We start from the raw sequence: 23,700 nt of genomic DNA, 5'->3' as shown, positions 1-23,700 counted from the left end.
ATTTGCAATTTTGATTTTCTGAGTAATAAACCCATAATTAATCAAATTTCCAGCCGCATTCTTCATTAATTTGTGGAATACATCAATAAGTTTGGTTATGAGGGTGACGTGTCCAACTTTGCTATTTTTCAATTATTTGCCAAACTACCACAAATTCGCCAGAACAACAAAGTGAGGGTGTGTGTAAGCTTGGCCCAACCAATCAGATTTCTCTCTATTTCAGCGCATGCGTAAATGTTATGATGATGTCCTAAATGTAATTAGTGAAAAAATCAATTGTCACAAGTTGGCAGTATTCACGTTTTACACGTATTTCTGCCTCATATTTTCAAGGTTAACGCAACAATGAACTTCAGTTAAAGTTCATGTAATGCTTCATTGCTCTGCAATTTACAATTAAACTGAATTGTACGTGCTATGTATTCGTGTACGTACGTGCTGTGTATGCCTATATAAGGCTATATTATACTTGATCACACACTGAGGCCTGAGGCTTTTATTTAAATTTCAACGCACAGTACGTTCTCACTGAGAAGAACAAGTTTTAAAAACATAGCAACTATACGACAGGGTCCTATATAGATTGTCCCAAAAAGATCTCAACACTCAGATGGCGAATAATTTTCAAAAAAAACCAGTGAAACCTATAGGGCATTTTAAAACTGTACAGTAAAGGGGACCCGAAAGAGGAATAATCACGCTTTAATATAACCTTTATTTACATGGCTTGCCAAAAATTCCTGCCCCCCCCCTCCCCAATTTTACCCTCCCCGGGCTCACAAGTATTGCACATTCCCAATTGTTTTTCAAGGTCCTGAAAGGCCACAATACCACCAACCCTTAGGGTTAGGGTTGGAAATTGGTTGTCCTCAATTGTTTCTACAGAGGCCTCTTACACATTGCCCGTGTCACTGCACATGCAGGAAATATCTCCTCTTCCTCACTATTATCATCCTGCAAACAGGGCTTATCTGTGACTATTGGGTCAGAAAAACCTTCCCCCTGGCAAATCATTTCCTAGCAACATGGACACTCCTTTAACAGACAATTCATGTCTACCTCCTATGGTTACAGGACCAGAAACCAAGTCAGATGTCAAGTTAATTTTGTGGAGAGGTACATTAATTATTTCCAATACCCTGGATCAAAGTAATACCTGCTGAACTGTCCTCATTAAAGGGCAAAGTTCCTTCCAGAATCATAGACCGTGCACAACATGTGTCTCGCACAATCTTAATGGGCTTTGGAATACCATTGTCACCAAGTGATACTACTCCCTCTAACACAAAAGGTTCGAATTCTTCACACACTTTGTCTGTGTCATTTCCCTTTTGTGGGAATTCTTGTTTCTTAAAATGACTGACTTGTTTCTGTGACCCAAGTGACACTGCACATCCCACAGTATTACTAGTATACTGCGCCAATAAAGTATCTTTACACTTGGAAAAATAATCACAATTTCAAAACTGAACAATATTGGAGTATATATGGCTGCTGCTTTTGTGAATCTTGTTTAGTCAGTTATTATGAGTTTGAGGGCCAATTTTTGAAAAAATTTAAGAAGCCGTGACGTCACACCATTGTTTAAAATATTATTATTTGCCACTGGGGGACCCACTCAGATATATAGGAGCTACGTATACCTGTAATAAACACGTGGGAAAAGGGTCGGATTTTCGCCATCAGACGGCGTTTTGGGAATCAGGGGTTTCACCCCTGTAAATCGCCTCATTATAATGTGTATAATGCTATGTGTGACTTTGTATATATCGTGGCTGGAAAGAGCTGAACCAAACGCTGCTGAAGAGACTGCAATTATTTGAGTTGAATATATCATTTATAAAATTCCCGTATTTGTTCAAATGTTCTCGTGGTTCAGTGGTAGAATTCTCGCCTGCCACTCGGGAGGGCCGGGTTCGATTCCCGGGGGAGTTATTTATTTTTAAGTGAAAATGTATACATTACATTGGGAAACATATTTTGTGCAATTTTTTTCTGTAACAGGGCCAATAACAGCTAAAACACACCTCGGCCCGGCTCGGGAAATAAATTACGTCCAACATATTAAAGAGGGCGCTGTAATAATGAAACGCTGAAAACATAAAGAAAGAAATACGTAAGGCCAAATAAAAAATAAAACATGTTTCACGCCCCCCCCGCTTCCTTTTTTGAGGTTTCTTCAATTTTATTTTTATTTTTTGAAATTCAGTTATAACTTTTCAAAAAATATGTCTAGGAAGTAGAGGTGCTTTCAAAAGCCTTGCTAATATACAAGAAACACTTTTATAAGGTTTTGTGATAGTTAGAGGGGGCCTATCTCTCAGAACAACAAATAAAAAGAGGCCTCCTCCTCTTTCCAGGCATTATTGTATACGCTAAAATAGCTCTAATTATGGTATTATTTACACCAATTTTGCGATTAAAAAAAAACACCAATTTTGCGATAAAAAAGGAAAAAAAAATATATGAAAAAATGCCCTCTACAAAATTAATTAATTAATTAATTAATTAATTAATTAATTAATTAATTAATTGTTTATTTAAAACTACAATAAAGAAAACTCGGTTTTTTTAATTTACAAAAATCATAAAATAAATGAAAAATGTTTAATGTACATGATGATAAACAAAATTAAAAAAAAAAATATTTCAGGGTCGAATTAAAAGAAAAAGAAATAGATATATTGTCAAAAATGATGGGCATGGTGATATGGTGAATCACACGACAGGAATACGACAACGATGCTGAATGTTTCTGGATGCCGGACCATAATGCAATTCACGCAATGATTGGCTTGCTGATTGTACTAATTATTCACATTTACGCTGAAAATATTCTCGTGACGATATTTGATATTGTATGTAAGTTTGAAGACAATCCATATCCTAAACCAATATGCCCAATCTGCATTGGATGTTTGAAATACATTGTGTGACAGTTTTTGCAGTTTTGGGACACTTTGTCCTTTGACCTATCGGGAAAATTCAGAAAAATTGGGGTTTTGTATAAATATAATTTAAAACGTTTTACTGGAATAAAAAACAAACCCAAAAATTTGGTTATTGTATAAATTAATTATTTTATTATTTATAATGATAACATTATTACAATAATAAATTAATTATTAATAATTACAGCAATTTCCCGATATGTCAGAGGTCAAAGTGTCCCACAACTGCTCTCAAAAACCGGTAGTTGCAATGGCGATTGGGCTTATAGAACCTTGAACATAGGCGCCATGGCTACAGAGCGCATAGCGACGTTAACTAGGCAATGTACTATTACCTATAATCACTAAAACACCAAAGTACGAATATTTCCAAACATCTAAATTAGCTAAAAATTTAGGACATGTTACAAAACTAAATTTTCTAGAATTTTAGAAGAGTACTTTTAATATTGGTCGGTTATTTTTCACACAGCGACGTTAACTAGGCAAATCCCCATACTTCTAACGTGCGCTATTTGTAGAGGTCACGCGTCAATGGTAAGAGCACTGTGTATTGTGTATAGGAAAACGGACAGTAACTGCAGTATGTCTGGGCCAAAAAGTGCATTTAAAAACAGATCTAACCCCCCCCCCTGACGTAACGCAGAACGTGAATTTTCGTCATAGAGCACAAGATTTGGTGACATCACATGTTTTGTCGCACCCGCAGAGTTTGATGACGTGTATGGAAGCATAAGTGTATCATTTCGAGCAAAACCCAAGAATCGGTCACTATACCCGGGTTTCGCCAGCCCATTCTTGGGTTTTGCTCCCCAAACTAAGGAATAGCTCACCAAAACTGAAATCGGGTCGCAATTTTAGGGTTTTGCAGGCCATTGCTAAGAATGGACAGGAATACTATAGCATACCCGCCGAATCTTAGCCAGCAAAACTCAAATCCGGGTAGCTATTCTAAGGTTTTGAAGCCCATTCCTAGGAATAGCCCGCAAAACCAGGGTATAGCCCCCGAATCTTAGGTTTAGCACGGCGAAACTCAAATCGGGGAGCAATTCTAGAGTTTTGAAGCCTATTCCTAGGAATAGCTAGCAATACCATGGTATAGCCTCTGAATCTTAAGTTTAGCTTGGTAAAACTCAAATCGGGTAGCGATTCTATGGTTTTGAGCTATTCCTAGGAATAGCGAGCAAAAACAATTTACTGCAAGTCTTCAGAGAAAATTAATATACAAATATTTAAAATCACGTTTTACCTGCACATCGTTTCTAATTGCAATTACAAATAATGCTGAAGTGAAAATAAAATAGTCTATTAAAAAAGTGTATTTTTAAAATAAATATTGTTTACACTAGAAAACGGGGAGGGGTGTAGGCCTAATCATTTATGACACAGGTATTTATTTATTTATTTGCTCTGATGTCAGACGCAAACTAGTCTTTTTAATTCGGTCTTCAATTATATCTTCCTCTATCTTCGTCTTCACCAATCGATAGCTAAGTGGGTAAGTGAAAAATATGCTCTTTTCTCTTCAAATTGATACCGAATTGGACCGATTTAAAGTAATTCTGTACTTGAGAAAATGTTGATTTCTAACGCCAAAGTACACCCAAATATCGCAAAATTTCGAGTCATTCATTTACACCGTACAGTAAATACGCATGCATCTGGTGCAGAATTCTGATCTTCACGAAAATCCGATAAGTAAGCTTAAATTATACAATGCACAGTATATCGTATGCACAGTCTAGTCGTCATCATGTGACAGTGAATCACATAGTGAAAATCATTACAATTGAACATGATCGACCATCAGGAATCCGTTTTTGTGTGATTGTGTTTTGGTTCATGATCATACACTACTCTGTACGGATGCTGCCATGCAGATGTCATGCAATGCTATTCACTGTTTTTCATTGACAATATCATTGTGAGTGTGACTAAAGGCTAAAGCTGAATTTAGATTGTGTCGTTTGGCAATGCGACGATCCCAGGCATAGCATTCAGGCAATGCGATGATCCCAGGCGATGATCGGTTGTTTGGATGCGTTTCGTCCCATCGCCGGCCACCCGGTGCTTTTGCATTTATAGTCCTTGTAGATAACGAAAGTGGCATCGCCGTATCGCAGACTACAGGCTAATTTAAAAGGTCATTTTGACGGTGAACACCCGCTAGTCATAAGGGTCGCTAGTCATAAGGGTCGTCAGTCATAAGGGTCGCTAGTCATAAGGGTCGTCAGTCATAAGGTTCATTAATCATAATATAAAAAAAGGACCGCTAGTCATAAGGGTCAATAATCATAATATAAAAAAAGGACCGCTAGTCATAATGGAAAAAAAGGTTCGCTAGTCATAATACAAAAAGAGGACCGCTAGTCATAATAGAAAAAAGGGCCGCTAGTCATAATAGAAAAGAGGACCGCTAGTCATAATAGAAAAAGAGGTTCGCTAGTCATAATCAAAAAAAAAGGACCGCTAGTCATAATGAAAAAATTCACGGCCGCTAGTCATAATATAACAAAAGGACCGCCAGTCATAATAGAGAAACACGTTCGCTAGTCATAATATTAATTTAGGACCGCTAGTCATAATAAAAAAAAAAGGACCGCTAGTCATAATAAAAAAAAGGACCGCTAATCATAATTTTAAAAAAGGACCGTTAGTCATAATAAAAAAAAAGGAGCCTTAATAAAAAGTAAGAACTAGAGAGCGAGATTGAGACGGGACGTCGCCATGGGTTATATGGGTGTAGGATAGGAAAGGGGATCGAGAAAGGGAGAGGGTAGGCTAGGTAGCCTCTCCTCCTCTCCTCCTCTCTCTCCTCCTCTCTCCTCCCTCTCTCCTCCTCAAATCTCCTCTCCTCCTCCTCTCTCTCTCTCCTCCTCCTCTCCTCTCCTCCTCCTCTCTCCTCCTCTCCTCTCCCTCCTCTCCTCCCTCCCTCCTCCTCCTCTCTCCCTCCTCTCCCTCCCTCTCCTCCTCCTCCTCTCTCCTCAGAGAAAATCCTCCTCCTCTCTCCTCTCTCCTCTCCTCTCTCTCTTCTCTCCCCTCTCTCCTCTCTTCTCTCCCCTCTCCCCTCTCCTCTCCTCTCCTCTCTCTCCCTCTCCCTCTCAGTGGCGTAGCGTGGGTCAGTCATAGTTTTGGGTGGGATTGGGGCACCGGGTCTGATTGGGGGGCATAAGCTGTTTTTCGGCAATTTTCCTATGGGATTTTTTTAAATTTCAGATCGATTGGGGGGCACGTGCCCCCGTGCCCGCTCCTCTCCTCTCCTCTCCAGTGGCGTAGCGTGGGTCACCGACCATGATTGGGGGCACCGCTGCAGCGGTGATTTGGGGCACAAGCCGTTTTTAGACCATTTTCCTATGGGATTTAAAAAAATTTCAGATCGAATGGGGGCACGTGCCCCCCGTGCCCCTATGACGCTAAAAACTGCTCCTCTCCTCTCGTCCCTCCCCTACCCTCCCTCTTCCTCTTCTCCTCTCTCTCCTCCTCCTCTCCTCTCTTCTATGTATGTCACCACATCCTCATTCTTATTATAAACATAAGTTATAATCAGTAAAGGGGTTTTAAATGTAAATATGGTTAATTTTAGTCAATGTTACATTGAGGTTACCCTAGACCCTAACCATAACCATAACCTTAATGCTTTTTTTTTTACTTTTTACCTCATAATTTCCCCCATTCTTCAAGCCCTGCCCTATTTCGGGGGCTAATTTATAGTTTAAGATTCTTGGATATCAATATTTCGCGGTTAGTGCTTCTTTGCAGCCGTGCGGGCCGGAGCAAACTATTTGGATATCCACATTTCGCGGTTGGGCGACGAAAAAAGAAAACACTGTTCTACGTGCCCGACCGACCCAGATTTTGAACAAATTGGGAAAAAAATTTCCTGTACAAATGAATACCGACCCAAATTCCGACAATTTCAGGAACACTTTTTTTTCCTTAAAAAAGAAAAGAAAAAATAGCCCGACCGACCGACCCTACTTGAAAGGTCCGTCCGCCCGTAGAACAGTTTTTCTTCGTAGCCTTAGTGGTCCTTTTTTTAACATACCGTAGCACCCCCAGCCAGCCCCATACCTCACTTCGGTTTTCAACTAATAAAAATACTAGTATTAACGTTTTAATGATATACTTTATTTTAAGGCACATATCTTGAAGGGACCGTTCACAAACACTTGTTGGAGGGGGGGGGGCGCTGATGCAAAAAGGGGGCCCTGAAATTTTGACCCTACTAAGGGGGGGCCTGAAAAAATGAAAAAAAAAAAAAAAAAAAAGTGGGGGGGCTGAAATTTTTGAGGTCTGTAAAGGGGCCAAACAAGTAGCAATTTTTGTTTCTACTTTCGACATTTGCCAATGTATATAATGTGTAACACAATATATAGGCCCTATAATAAAAGGGAAAACTTGTCCACGAAAGGCTTCATGTATCGTCATTTCATAAATTTTCAGCTTTTTCAAACTAAAATTTTACACACTAAAAATAAATATAGTGCCAGAATGGTCCACGTACCAAATCGCTTCAATTAGGTCTTCATTTTGCAAAATTGTCCAACTTCTCAGGTGGGGACGTCCCTCTCAGACACCCCCTGCGTAGTGAAAAAAACAAGCGCCCATTTTTGTTTTTACTTTCGACATTTGACAATGAATGTTTAACACAATATATAGGGCTACAAATAGGGAAAACTTGTCCACAAAAGGCTTCATGGTCCAACACAAATTTACCACTTTTACAAACTAAAATTTTACACACTATTATAGTGCCAAAATGGCCCACTAAAATCGCTTCAATTAGGTCTTCATTTTGCAAAAGTTTCTTACGTCTCAGGGGGCACATCCCTCCTCAGACACCCCCCTGCGCCGCGCAAGCGCGGCGTTTTTTACTGCTCTAGGTCTGCCACTAGTGTTTCACGCCAAGCAATTCCAAAAAGTTGACAGCCCTGCTCCCCTAACAAATGTTTGTGAACGGTCCCTAATTTGAATATTTTTTTAGAAATTGCTCCAGTTGCAGACAACAGAGGGTGATATTTACGTTGAATATCATTGATATCAGGCGGCGATCTGCATGATGGTCCGGCCGTATGGCATCAGAGTGAAATTGCATTCTGAATACGCGGAATGTTCTTCTGATAACAAATTATTTATGTTTTTTTGAAATTCGCGATATAATACAAATTTTATGGCAAGTTATTAAAAATGGATATTTAACTGTCCCGAAGTTAGTCTTATGGCAAATAAAAATCCCTTTAAAAAGGGATGGACCGGGACAGTATTGATTCCATGTGAAGTATGAGTACTGCTTTTGATATATTCTTTTCTTTGATAATATTTGATGGCAAGAGATGGTCTGAAATTATATTTGGGACATAAAATATAATGATGTACGTGTAATTGATGATAAATTAAAGAAATCATTCTGCAAACATATCGGTAATCTTCCTTTAATATTCTGCAAGTTGCGCAATTACCTGTGGTCAGTTGATGTTATTGTTTTTAAATTAGAATATACAATTACAAGTATTGTTCAAGTAATTATTTATGCTATCCTGTATCGTTTTATGGATAAAAGTTTTTAGGTCCTAACTATAATATGGGCATAATTTATAAATGTAGGCCTATAGTATTGAACAATGTACCCATTTGACATGCACTTATAGAAAATAAACAAATTATTGTCTTAATTTATTAATTATAAATAAAATGACACTTCATAAAATTACATTCAACATGATGAAAATGATTGAAGAGAAAACACACAATGTAGATTATTATTAAACGGAGTAGGTAAGATGCCATGTCCATAGCTTCGCAGGAGTTTCGGACTAACAATCAACACAATCAGAAAAATACAGTCTAAAAGTGAAGATTGTATTTGTAGTCATGGTAGTGAGTAACCCCAAGTCTAACTACACATGAAAGAGTACTCAAGGTGAATGTTGTAACCGTCAGAGCGACTGACTTGTAACAATTTAACAACGTTTAATTTCATTCCTAAAAAATTAAACAACCTGTTAATTTTTCATCATTGTTTCAACACAAAAATTCCCTTCACATACAACTTTAATGTTTACACGTTTAAACATTATCAAAACAACTTGCTCCAGGTCCACCTGTTTTCTTTACGAATTCTATCTTATTCATATTCTAGAAACAACAATTTTTTATTTCCGACTAATACGTACCGGCCCAGCTCATGCTGGCCCGGTCCAAAAATCTATTATCGTCATTACGAAAGGTCAATATTTTCAAATGATGATGCCTTTTCTTCTAGCTAGATGCTTACACTTTGAGTACATATCATTAGATTTATAAAGTTTACTTCGAGGGCTGATAAATATTAATACATTTAAAAAAAAAGATATACAAAGTATCAATGTTTCAATGTGCTCTCAGGTACCATGAAAATACTGCGATGCACTGATTCCTTAAAATCAACGTTCCAGAATCCTAATCCGCGAGCGGCAATGGAAATGAGGCGTTGCAAATAATGCGCGGGACAGTATTAAATTGTGTAATTTTAGGACCTGAATTCAGTGTGGGCCACTATGGAGTCGGTCATTCGTGGAATTGGGGTCGGCGGTCATTTGGGGGTAAGGAAGGGGTCATTTTCAGTTAACGGGACATTTTGATGTAACTTTGTTGCCAGTGAGAATCACTGGCGTCATGTATCATTTTTAAGTCACTTTGAAAACAAGCTAATTGCGGTCGCTTTGTAGAGAGGGGTAATTTAGGGTCCTCTGGGTGTCAGGGTGCATGATTTTGGGACCAGTGATAACTTTTGGGGGTAAGTTGGGGGTCAGAATTATCAAATTTATTATTACTGTCCACTACCCCACCCATACCCCCAGATATCATGGACCAACAGTATTATGTAATTTCTTATTGCTATCTACAAAAGATAGTAGCCTAATCAATATCATAGGCCTACATTATTTTAAACTGAAGCCATTTCCTTTTTACTATACTATTTTGAAGACATTGATTATAAAATGCATTTTATTTTGTAAATATTAAATCTAATACTGGAACATGAGTAATTATTTATATAATTTTGTTATTAACTGAAGACAATTATTATTTAATTTATTATTACTAGCTACTAGTATATAGGCCTACTAATCATGTGGGGTTTGTATATTTTATTCTAGACCACTGTTGAGTCGGTGGTTATTCTGGGATTTTGAGTCATTTGGTAAGGAACATTCTTACGTGGTCACTTTGTGGTCAGTGATCATTTGGTGTCCACTTAGGTCAGTGCAATTATTATTGCTATCTTCAGAAGACAGCAATTAATTGCGTCATTTGAGGGGTTTGAATTCTGGACCACTATGGAGTCCGTGGTCATTCTTTGATTCATTACATTTCTAGCCTCAACTAACACGAAATTTACATCACACGTTATACTCGTGCAATACACTCTTTTCATGTCCATTCAACTGTATAGGAACGACCCTGTGCAGAATTTTTTTTTTGGCCGATTTCATTAAAAAACAAGGAGATGTACCCGGTACCCACCAAGTTTCATGCCCATACGATAGTTTTTACTAATTTGACCCCTGGTGACCCCAAAATGACCTTCCAAAAATGTGGCTCTAAATGTTAACTGTACCCACCAAGTTTCATGCCCATACGACAGTTTTTACTCATTTGACCTCAGATGACCCCTGGATGACCTCAGATGACCCCAAAATGACCTTCCATAAATTTGGCTCTGAATATTGACTGTACCTTCCAAATGTCATGCCCATACGACAGTTTTTACTAATTTGACCTCAGATGACCCCTGGGTGACCCTGAATGACCCCAAAATTACCTTCAAAAAATTAGGCTCTGAATGTTGACTGTACCCTAAGAGTTTCATGCCCATACGACAGTTTTTACTAATTTGATGACCCCTGGGTGACCCCAGATGACCCCAAAATGACCTTCCAAAAATTTGGCTCTAAATGTTGACTGTAGCTACCAAGTTTCATGGCCATATGACTATTTTTGCTCATTTGACCTCAGATGACCCCTGCATGACCTCAGGAGACCTTGACCCACTAACCAATATAAACTTGTTCTGTCTGGGGTCAAGATGCAACCACCTACCAAGTTTGAGGAACGTGCGACCCCAGTCTCCGAGAAAAGAGGTAAATAAGGAAAATTGACCCTCTGACCTCAAATGACCTTTTACCTCAGTATATGACCTTGAACCTCACCTCACCTAGCCAGAGTTTTTGACCATGACCCACCTATCCTGAAAATCTGAAGTCAATCCGCCCATCCATGCCCGAGATATCGCATCCGGACGGAAGCACGGAAGGACGGAAGCTCGGAAGCACGGACATTGCAAAAACAGTATGCCTCGCGGTGGAGGCATAAAAATCTGACTCTAAATGTTGACTGACCAAGTTTAATGTCCATACGACATATGACCCATGGATAACCCTGGATGACCCAAAATGACCTTCTAAAAATTTGTCTCTAAATGTTGACTGTACCAAGTTTCATGTCCATACAACAGTTTGAACAGTTGACCTCAGATGACCCCTGGATAACCCCGCATGACCTTCAAAAATTTGGCTTTAAATGTTGACTGTACCAAGTAATCTGGTCTCAGATGACCTCGATTGCCCCCGAAATGACCTTCCAAAAATGTGACTTTAAATATTGACTGTACCCACCAAGTTTCATGCCCATACGACAGTTTTTAGTAATTTGACCTCAGATTACCCCTGGGTGACCTCGGATGACCCTGAAAAAGGTGACCGGAAAACGTTTAACTGTCGGGTTATATAAAGGGTATAAAACGTTTTCATAACATTCAAAAATATTTTTTGATTACTGCAAACATTCTAACATAATTTTATTCTAGTGTTGACAAAATATTTTGCAAAAAATGTTTTTGAAAAAAATATTTTACAATAACATTTAATAATCATTTAAAAAATATTGTTGTAGTGTGTTTTCATACAAATATTCAAAAAAATTCATGACCTTTGTATAGCCCGACATTTAATGTTATCAAATTGTTTTTACAAAATAAAAAAGCTACCTAATTGAGAATAATAATATTTGTATAATAGTTGAGGTCAAAGAGCATGCAGAGATCATCAAACAGCTCTAGTTGTAATTCTCTGGCTTAGCAGACCCTTTTCTCTTTCATGACAAGCGATAATTTTTTTATTATGACTAGCGAACCTTCTATTGTATTATGGTTAGCGGTCCTTTTTTATTATGACTAGCGGTCCTTTTTTTATTATGACTAGCGGTCCTAAATTTATATTATGACTAGCGAACGTGTTTCTCTATTATGACTGGCGGTCCTTTTGTTATATTATGACTAGCGGCCGTGATTTTTTCATTATGACTAGCGGTCCTTTTTTTTTTATTATGACTAGCGAACCTCTTTTTGCATTATGACTAGCGGTCCTCTTTTTCTATTATACTAGCGAGCCTTTTTTTCTATTATGACTAGCGGTCCTTTTCTTCTATTATGACTAGCGAGCCTTTTTTTCTATTATAACTAGCGGTCCTCTTTTTCTATTATGACTAGCGAACCTTTTTTCCTATTATGACTAGCGAACCCCTTTTTCTTATGACTAGCGAACCCTTTGTTTTATTTATGACTAGCGAACTCATGGTATAGGAAACTACACGTTATGACTAGCGACCCTTATGACTTATGAACCTTATGACTAGCGACCCTTATGACTAGCGACGTGTAACCTCCTGACAACATGATTTGCCAATCATTTTTCTTGTTTAAAAAATAATTCATGTTCAGAAATTAAACCTCATTGTATACTACCAACTCGCTAGTAGCGAGTTTGACGCTTCCTTGCCAACTCGCTAGTAGCAATTTTGACGCTTGGCGACTTTTTGGTCACTTGATTTGTCGCTTGGCGACTTTTTGGTCACTTCACTTGACGCTCGATAGATCGATATCAGTCGCTTGCCTCCCGAACGTCAACTAGCTCCCAGTTGACTTCCATTCAACTTTGCAGCGACAATCGCTAGTGACGTCATCGGTGGTAGCGTTGTTTGTATTTCAAAGTGGAGAGAGACAAATCGCTCGGGCAGACTGGAAGTCATCGAGTAAGTATACAATGAGCTTAATACTACACTGAAAAAAAAGGTGTCATTTTACACCACTAGATGTGTCGCATATGGGTCCCCACATGAGCATGCTATGGTGTCATTTTGACAACTATGTGGTGTAATCTTGACACCTTAATAGTGTCATTTTGACAATTATGTGATGTAATCTTGACACCTTAATGGTGTCATGATTAACACCTTTAGGGTGTCATTTTAAATTGACACCATTAGGGTCTCGTCTCAGGACCCATTTTGAAAGGTGTCAAAATGACCCCTTCCTCGGGTTGGGAGACCAACTAAAGGTGTCATTTTAAATTGACACCATTTGGGGTCTCGTCTCAGGACCTATTTTGAAAGGTGTCAAAATGACGCCTTCCAAGGGTTGGGAGACCAAGTAAAAGTGTCACGTTGGTTGATATGTAGGGTTGTAGATACCACACTCAACTGTATGATGCTGAAAAAATCAGACAAGAACAGAGTGATTAGACAATAACAGACTGCATGCTACTGTTGCTACATGGACCGTCCTGACTCGAGAGTCGTATGCTTACATTAACATTACATGTAGAATAAGCTTACTGGGCATACGTGCAATTGATGGGGAATAAAAGTATACTATAACGCCGTAGTTTACACGTTTTCATGAACTTATACGAATACTGTATAAGCTATAATATCCATATTTGTCATTGCACTTTTTTTATTATACCAAAAACATGAAATTAATGATAATACTCACATTTTAGACGGAATTCTCGATTTCACATGACCACTTCGCTGCGCAGACGATCAGTGCTATAAAATCAAAATACGCATGCGCACAGCACGGCAAGCTCAAATTAACACTCCAAAGGTGTCAAGCGTGTTGACACTGCAGAAGAGTATGTAGTAGAAGCACACTCCCTTGGGGTGTAGTGACATACTCCCTTGGAGTGTAAGTGACATGTTTTACTACTGGAGTAAATCGGAGTGTCAAATGACACCCTTGAATACACTGCTGGCGTGTCAATTAACAACACACTGGTGTCAATGCATTTTGGTACTATTATCAAAATACTGTCAAATAATACCTCCAATCTTATGTGGTATTCAATTTCAGCATTTCATGGTGTAATTTTCAGTAGCTAAGTGTGTCAAGAAAAAATATACACGTGAAAAGTGTCATTTTACACCCCTATATTTTTTCAGTGTAGAGAGACAAATCGCTGCTTAATGCAGGGATGGGCTGATCCGGGGACCGCAATTGTTTGGTACCAGTAATTGACTGGAACTCAGCGAGTGAGTGTACAATGAGCTTAATACTTTTGTGTAAACAATTATAAAAAAAGAAACAACCATTCAAAAGTTCTGATTGGTTGAAACTACATGGATTGAGTGAATGAGAGTGATCAATGAACAATGTCAACACTCATGTGTACTTTTTTGCAGGCATGTAACTTTTTTGCGGAAATGTGGTGTTGCGCAGAAATGTGGGGGTGTTTTCGTTTGCGTATCAATAATATTAAAAGTATTACAGCTCAGCTGTGGTAAAACGGTACCATTGGTAGCTCACAGGGAATAGGCCTAATGTACTAAATGCAGGAATGGGCTGATGCATTCCCTCATGCCCAAACCCCCCCCATGCGCCACGACTTCTATACATGTAGCCCCCTTCATCTGGCCAAACGCAACACATGGCATCTATCTCTAGTTCCGAAAAACTCTGGATCAACCCGTTGAATACAATGGTACGATAATTGTTCCATTTCATCATCGGATGCGCTGACCTGTGGCGATCGGGACGTGCAAGTGAACCAAAAAAGGAATTAGTGTGTTGAACCATAAATATAAATTCATTTTATGCGCAGAGAACTATTATATAGTCTGTATGGTAGGTAATATCACTAAACAGGTGCAATTGTAGCCGGCCAGTAGTCATAATGTACAGGCTTACCTTGAAAAGGGCGCTCAAGTTGATGCTCCTGGTCTTTTCGACCATTTCTGCATGCACTGTGTATTTTGCAAGATATACCGTCAACAATGAGCAGACTCTTTTGGCTAAAATAAAAAACGACCTCGCCAAAGGACCGAAGTCATCGACGAAAGATAAGGCTAACTTTCTCCTGAATGGTAAAATTAAAAACGACCTCGCCAAAGGACCGAAGTCATCGACGCACTACGAACTTACACACTATACTGCTGTATCTAAATACTCGACAGCTTTGTAAGGTCAAACTTTTCACTGTGAGGTTACCACGCTTGCGCGGAAGCTGTTTTGTGTGACCTTTATGCTAATTCAGTGACCCGTGTTCACTCATGCTGCCCTGCACTTCCCGCCGTGAATCAAATCCTCCTCCAGACACGCTCCATAAGATATGCTAATGCATGGAGTACAAAGAATTACTTTGATCAATACCAGTTAAACAGGTGATTGGTATTGTACTCCATGCATTTGCATATTATCTGGAGCGTGTCTGGAGGATGATTTGGCCGAGTAAAAAAAAAAACATGTTTCTCGTCCGGTTTAAAAAAGGAGGAAGAGGGGCTTGAGGCCCTTTTTATTTTATTGTTCTGGTAGGTACGCCCCCGCTAGTGATCACAGAACCATCCAGAATTGTTTCTTGCATATTAGCAAGGCTATAGAAAACATTTCAACTTCCAAGACATCTTTCTTCAAAAGTTTTGACTGAATTTTAAAAAACTGAAAATAAATTTGAAGCGGCCTCAAAAAAGGAAGCGGAAGGGGACGAGAAACATGTTTTATTTTTATTCGGCCTTATGATCTTCCGTGCAGTAGAAACGGAAAAATCCGAAATATTACTCAAATTTGGTCCAACTTTGGCCTAAATGTAACACAAAAATCGAAAATGTAACACGTTTAAACTAGCACAGTGTTATACTGTGTAGTTTTCCGATGATGCAAAAAATCAAAGTATTCATCGAAAAATCCAAGAAATTGTGAATCTTGCGATGAAATTTATACATCAAAATGTTTCAGAATTGTCAACTTGCCTAAAAATTCCGTTGATCAAAAACATGTGCCCTGAAAAATGTCATTATTTTCCTTATCTCTTCACCGATTTTCAAGGTTTAAAAAACTTCGTGTAGATTGCCATTTTGTCTAAATGGGAGTAGAAAGTTGTCAGATTCAAAACATTATTCAACCCTCAAAGACCTTTCTAAAATCCCCGTGCCGAACACACGAAGATTAAAAGTTCGGCTGGTCTTTCGGCAAACATCGGCAGAAACTCGCTGAGTCGACTGTGATTGGTCAAACGGCTGGAGCATGCGCGAGTAATTTAACAAGCATTTGGATACAGTAATATTTGTAGTGCGACGACAGATAAGGCCAAATTTCTTCTGAATGGTAAGATTGAACTTGTATACAACAACAATACAAAATCACATTTTTATAACGCCTTACGAAACACCTCAAGGCGCTTTACAGAGAATATACTAAAAATACTGAACTTGCAAATTAATACTGCAACTGAAAGTGTACAACTATACAAGACATGTTTTAAAATACTAGTTAAAAGACTTGTAGTGACTCGACTCGAAATGACTCAACTCGACTCGAGTTTTGGTGACTCGATGACTCGACTCGAGGCAAGGTGACTCGACGACTCGACTCTAGGGTTGATGACTTGATGACTCGACTCGACTCCAAATTTGATGACTAGACTCGATGACTAATCGACTTTTTAAAAATGACTCGAAAATATAAATTAGGCACAAAATTGGGCAGGGGTGTAGTACCCCCTTAATGATGAGAACTCGTTGAAAAACTGAGATAAAGGGACAGGTTTCTTTTTGGAGCGAGGTGGGCGGTACATAGTGACTAATCTAAAGGACGTTTGATTTGTTGACGTCAAGGAAATGGCAGCGTACATGTATTCAAAAGGGTGGAAATCACACGTTTCGTATTGTATATTTTTGTGTTAAGAGAATGTTTTGAAAAACTGCAAAAAACAACAAAAACAAAAACAAAAAACAAAAACAAAAAACAACAACAACGTTTTGCTTTCATGTCGTCACAAAAATAACGCAACGTTTTCAAAATCGGGATTTCCTTAAAAAAGGAAAATATGTAAAAATATATAGGCAAAATCATGTAATCGTCAATAAATAGATTAATCCACAAATATGGCACAAAGAACTAAAATATTCAAGAATCAATATAAGATAACCTTAACCAAATATTTGGAAGACACGATTGCAATGATCCAGTTGAATATATGATGTTGTGACGTGTGATGAGGTAACAATGCTGCAAACTATGGTCTCAGGGAGAGAGGCAGAGCGAAATGCAGCAAGGTATAATCACCACACATCACAACTTGTAAAAACACAAATGTAGTTCAGTATTATAATGAAGATTATAAAGAAGAATTAATTTTCAAATGAGTAAAACTAAGTGTTTGAGGAACATATTCAAGTATAAGTAAATCATGTAATTATAAAATAATAGATTAAAGCACAAATATGACATAAAGAACTGAATAGATTCAAGAATCAATATAAGATAACCTTAACCAAATATTTGGAAGACACGATTGCAATGATCCAGTTGAATACATGATGTTGTGACGTGTGATGAGGTAACAATGCTGCAAACTAGTGGAGGAAAAGCAAGAGCAAAACTCAATGGGAGAGAGGCAGAGCGAAATGCAGCAAGATATAATCACAACACATCACAACGCATAAAAACATAAATGTAGTTCAGTATTATAAAGCAGATTATAAAACATGATAAAACAAGAGTAATCTTCAAATGAACAAAAGTATTTAAGAACATATTATTATTAAGTATAAGCATGATAAGCAAGATCATGTAATTATCAATCAATCAATAGATTAATGCACACATATGGCATAAAGATCTTAGTAATTCAAGAACAAGAAACAAATAAGATAACCTTAACCCAATATTTGGAAGACAAGATTGAAATGACATAGGCCTATTTGAATACACGCGGTTGTGACGTGTGATGGGGTAACAATTCTGCAAATGATATAAATAATAGTTAAGATATAAATTATATTTTTGATAGAATAGAAATGATAGTTTATAAATGACAGTTTTGATATAAATGATAGTTTTGATGTAAATGATAGTTTTGATATAAGTGATAGTTTTGATATAAGTGATAGTTTTGATATAAGTGATAGTTTTGATATAAGTGATAGTTTTGATATAAGTGATAGTTTTGATTGAAATGATAGTTTTGATAGAAATGAAATATAATGATATAAATGATAGTTAATAAATGTTATTTTTGATAGCTGATAATGCACCCCGAAGCTAAATAAACTATAAATGGCTGAAAATGCACCCCTGCCGCACATCCCCGCACAGTGTCATCGCCCCGATATCTTCATGGCAGAAAATGCCATGGTAGGTTCAATCCACAGCCACGCATGGCCATTGTGTTCCCACCTGTTTAATAGTTTTTAAATGCATAGTGGGCTGAAGGACATCGGACTAAGGCTAATGGCATTAGCCTGTGACTGACCTATGTACGGTCAGCGAGCATACATTCGCCATTGTCATCTGCTTATAGACTGCCTCTACGTAGTCTCCTACACAGCCAGTTTGTGTCAGTCGGTCTGACACTCGTCGATCCTGTATGTTGATAGCCACATACAGTCTGGCCCGAGACTACCTCCACGAGGGTCTACGCTGAGCTATTTAAAATCTTGAATTTTGGTCACTTTTTCAGCTCAAGACGCAAGCTACTCTCTCAAAGCGCAAACTAAAGACTATCATATCTGTTCAAAATATATATTCAAGTGCAAGGAACCACATCTGGTTTCTTTATACGAAATCATTTACGGGAGATATTCATCATTTTCCACCCCGGTATCCAAAGATTTATCGTCTGAATATCAATCGTGCATAGCACATTTACATGTATCGATCCCGTGTATTCATTTCAGTGTCTCTGGTTGTATAATGTAATTATTAACCGGGCGATGTCGGTGTGCCCCGTACCCTCATTTCCACTAACCCCCCCCCCCCAGTGGGGAAGGTGAAAGTAGTTAAAGGGCCTATCACGACGTTAATCTCCCAAGACGTTAATCTCCCATGACGTTAATCTCCCGCGACGTTATTCTCCCGCGACGCTGTTTGCGTCGTCGATCGAGAATATAAAACAGCACGGCGTATGATAAAAAATATGTTTCGAAACGAGGAAAACAAGGAAATTGTCAGAATAAAGCCTTTTTTGGAACCTCAAAGACATGTACATTCTCTCTAAAAAACGGTATAAATAATTTCCTCAGATGATGCATCCGCGAATCCCCCGACCAAGAAAGATGGCTACGCCCTGCTCTCGGAGTGGTACTCATTACGGGGGTCAGGGCCTTAGTCCGACACGCCGCTAGTCCGACACTCCGCTAGTCCGACACGCCGCTAGTCCGAATCTGAAATGCACTGCACCAGTCCGACACGCCGCTAGTCCGAATCTAAAATACACTCTGCCAGTCCGACACGCCGCAGGTCCAAAATTGAAATCCACTGCGCTATTCCGAATCTGGAAACCACTCCTTCAGTCCGACACGGCGCTAGTCCGAATCTAAAAAACACAGCGCTAGTCCGAAACTGAAAACCATTGCGCTAGTCCGAATTTGATAAACACTGCGCTAGTCCGAATTTGAATTGCGAGAAATAGCACAGTGTTTGTCAGATTCGAACTAGCGCAGTATTTTTCAGTTTCGGACTAGCGCTGTAGTTTTCAGTTTCAGACTAGCGCCATGGCTTCAGTTTCGGACTAGCGGCGTGTCGGTCAGTTGCATTGGTTTTCATTTTCGGACTAGCGTATGCTTTTTTCGGACTAGCGCTGTGCTTTTCATTTTCTGACTAACGCTAAGTATAGGGAATTTGTGTTGTCGGACTAGCGGCGTGTCGGACTAGAGGCGTGTCGGACTGAGCGGGACTGAGCGGTGCACCCCCTCATTACCTCTTGGATAAACGTTGAGAATCGCACTTAATGTCAGTTCAGTGTGTGAATGATACCTGGGCTTAATCTGTCTTTGCTTATTGCACATTTCAGATACAAGTAGTCATGGTAGTAACGCTAACTCTACAAAGCTTCCAGCGGACGTTGAACAAATGTTGAAAAACAAGACATACCAAATTTCTGAAGGGATACAGGAACAACGTGTTCAGCACATTAAACGAGTATGCACAGAGGAGTACAAGATCCAGCCATTACCATTTGATGCAAAGGATAAACGATTTTCGTCCCTTCTGCGTGAACGCTTTGAAACAACATTGGTAAATGATGACTATAAATTGTTGGTCACATTTGTTTACAAAACAGGGTCACAAGGCTGGACCGAACTCTTTAGACAACTTTACGAAAGAGGACAAAATGTATCACAAACGAAACTTGGAAGTAAACATAATGACGGTGTTATAGGTTTGGCATTAGTGCTCAAATGGTACGGCATAAATGCTGTAGTGGATCGTTTGAAACACTACTTTTCTGTCATCTTTGTAAGACATCCATACACACGACTGATATCTGGGTATAAGGATAAACTAGTCAAAATACCGAATAAATACTATGAGAAGAAAGCACGTGATATCATCAGGCAGGTTAGAAAAATTCCTTTACCTAGTAGTCAAACACCAGATCTGAAATTTGACGAGTTTGTTCAATTCGTAGCAAATGGTGGCTGGGACGAGCATTGGTGCCCGATTTTTGATGATAAAAAACCATGTCACGTTCATTATGACTTTATTGGACATCTCGAGACTTTTCAAGATGATGTTGCATATCTATTTCATTTGGTTGGTATAGACAATATTGTGAAATTTCCTGAGTGTCCTCACGCAACAGGAAGTGGAGATCTAGCCATTTTGAAGGAACATTTCTCGCAAATATCACAAACCCTTTTAACAAAACTCAATGCCAGATACAAAAAGGACTTTAAAGTCTTTGGTTATCGTCTTCCACGAAACAACACCGATTTCATTAAAATGGACATACGAGGGGCAGTCAAAAGGTAATAAGAGTTGACTGGTAACCCCATAGGGCCTATTTGAATTATTTTCATGGCATTTCTCTATATCACATATTACATAAACACTGTACCTTTGTCTTTAAAACAATACATGTAAACATTATATCACACACTTGATTACGTAGCAGCATTAGCATAATATCAATGGTCTATAGTCACTGGCTGAAAATTAGTCGTTTTTGTTAAGGGAAATAAGAGGCTGAAATGAGGTATTGTTGTATATTTTAGATTTTCTCGGGAATTAAAACATGGAGAGTGCTGCCTTTTGGAATGGTAGAAGAACACACACTTCCAGCTCATATAACCATCTTTGTTGGGCTAGAAAGGTTTTAGTTTATTTATAATGTGTGGTCAAATATGTGTTATTTTTGACAAAAGCAATGCCTTTCTTTCTATAAACATATTGATATCGCCAACAATAGCAAAGTGAAACTTATCTTTTTTTGCCAGTTCCGTTGACTAATCCTCAAACATTAAAACGGGAGTCTCCCTAGAAAATATTTTAAACCGTGATTAAAATATAAGTGTTATTCTACACTTGTTACATTTTTACAAAAAGTAGTGGTACAGAGAAAGAGGTCATCGTTTGAGTGAGAAATTTATTTTTTTTAAATTTTCTATTTGTTTGAGGTTGAGATCATCCATGAAAAAATCACATGAATTATTAAATTTCTATTTACATAGCATTTGTAATATTTCAAGCCCTATTTACATGACATTTTGCAATTTTCATACATTTCCAGCATGTCGTATCGGTCATCGTCATCCCACCTACGTATGAGCAGTTTGTTGTTTGATTTGCATCAGTTATCATCGTACTGAGTACTAGCTCTCACATGTGACCGGTCATTATATTTTAATCCGTTAATTTTGGAGATAATTAATGTCATTTGTAATAACTGCCTTTTCATTTTCGACATTTTTGGCAGAATAATGCTGCTTCCCTTCAAGTCCTAAAGTTGTTGAAGTTCAACTACATCCCATTTCCACCCAAGTTTAATGGCAAGTCTCATATTTTACCAAAGGCAGACCCTGAAGCTAGTGTTTATAACTGCCCAAAACTAGCCATATGCACCATGTACTTTAGCTGTTCTAGAACGTTTTAAACACATGCCTTTTCTGTAATTGAAAAGACCCGTCTTGGCAGTGTCCCTAGTCTATCGACTTTATGCTAATGCTGTAATCAAGTGTGTGATAAAATTTGTACATGTGATGCTTGAAAGACAGAGGCACGGTGTTAATGTAATCACAGAGAAACGCCATGAAAATAATTCATGGGCTTACCAGTCAACTCTTATTACATACTGACTGCCCCTCGTACATACAGGGTGTCCCAATAAAACAGAACTCTCATTGCGCCTTCTTTTTCTCTTATTTGTGAAAAGTTGATCAAATGTATTTTGGTATGTACAGAAACCTTAAATCGTTAGCTTTAATAAACCAAAAAAAATTATTTCAATCGGCTCGGCTCACAATATCTGAAGATATGCCCTCTTTTAGAAATGTACTAATTTTTAACTCTGTCCACGGTTTGGCTACATCAAAGATTAAAAGGAAACGCATGGTTAATGACATGGATAGATAATAGCGTTAGGTTTTGGAACGCATTCACTATGAGCGAGGATCACCGGGTAGACTCCAACATATTTGCAGCCGTATTACATGTATTACTGCTGCATGCTGCATTCGCAAGTATATACGGCGCACAAGGAGGGTACGCAATGCAATTGATGCAATGAGAACCAGGCCTGAAACCTGTATTCGTCAAGGAATCAGCCAGGTAGAGGGCAAAGCCAGTGCCGTAGCTAGGAGTGGGCAGGGTGGGCGACTCGCCCACACTGGAAAATTCTGGCGGGAAATTTTGGAGGGAGAAGGGAAAAAAGGGAAAGGAAAGGGGAAAGAAAAAAGGAAAGAAGGGAAAAAGGAAGGAAAAAAGAAAGAAGGGAAAGGAAAGAAGAGAAGAGGAAGAGGGAATGGGGGAAGCATAGGGTCAAGAGGGAAGGAAAAGCAACAGAGAGGAAACGCGAATAAGTAAAAAAGAGGGAAATGAAGAAAATCAAAGGGAAGCTTAAGAGGGATAGAGGGAAGGAATAGGGAAAGGGGAACGAAAGAGGGAAAAAGAGGTAAAGAAAACATCTGGAATGTTTATTGTGGGGAAGCAATTGCACAGGGGGAAGGAGTGTAAGAAAGGGGAACAAATTGAAGAATATGAAGAAGGACGGGATATTTAAAGAAGGGAACTGGAAGTGATTTGAGGGGAAGTAATTTAAGTGAGTGTACGCCTAATGGAAGGGGGAAGGAATGAGAGAAATGGGAAGAAATTGGAATACAATGAAGAAGAAAAGAGAAGGGAAACTTAAGGAAAAGAAGGGGTAGTAATTTAGGGGGAAGTAATTTAAAGGAAGGGGGGAGGAATGAGAGAAAGGGGAAGAAATTGAAGAATGTAAAGAAGAAGGGGAGAGAACGAATGGGAGAAGGGGGAAATAATTTAAATAATGTTAAATCAACTCAAGAATATCAGTATTGTTTTTATTGTGTTGTTCTTACATTGTAAATGTATTTTTGTTTTAAATTCTAAAATCAAAACTTTACATGGTAAAATGTTCACATAAACACGTTACAGATGTATGCAAGGAGGCTTCTCCTCGTGGAATAAAAACGACCA

At 38.5% G+C, this 23,700-nt stretch overlaps 1 protein-coding gene across 1 annotated transcript in view; it reads left to right on the top strand.

Annotated features, from left to right (window-relative positions):
- The window catches only part of LOC140142960 (carbohydrate sulfotransferase 11-like), a 50,382-nt gene extending 28,971 nt beyond the window's left edge, over positions 1–21,411 (top strand). The window contains exon 3 of the mRNA XM_072164988.1: positions 20,060–21,411. Coding sequence (XP_072021089.1) covers positions 20,060–21,021 — 962 coding nt within the window. The 3' untranslated portion in view covers positions 21,022–21,411. The remainder of the gene's footprint in view (positions 1–20,059) is intronic.
- The last annotated feature ends 2,289 nt before the right edge of the window (positions 21,412–23,700 follow it).

Source organism: Amphiura filiformis, chromosome 20, assembly GCF_039555335.1.
Source record: "Amphiura filiformis chromosome 20, Afil_fr2py, whole genome shotgun sequence".
Lineage (NCBI taxonomy): Eukaryota > Metazoa > Echinodermata > Ophiuroidea > Amphilepidida > Amphiuridae > Amphiura > Amphiura filiformis.
The sequence above is the reverse complement of the archived record's forward strand: the minus strand, read 5'-3'. Positions and strand labels throughout refer to the sequence as shown.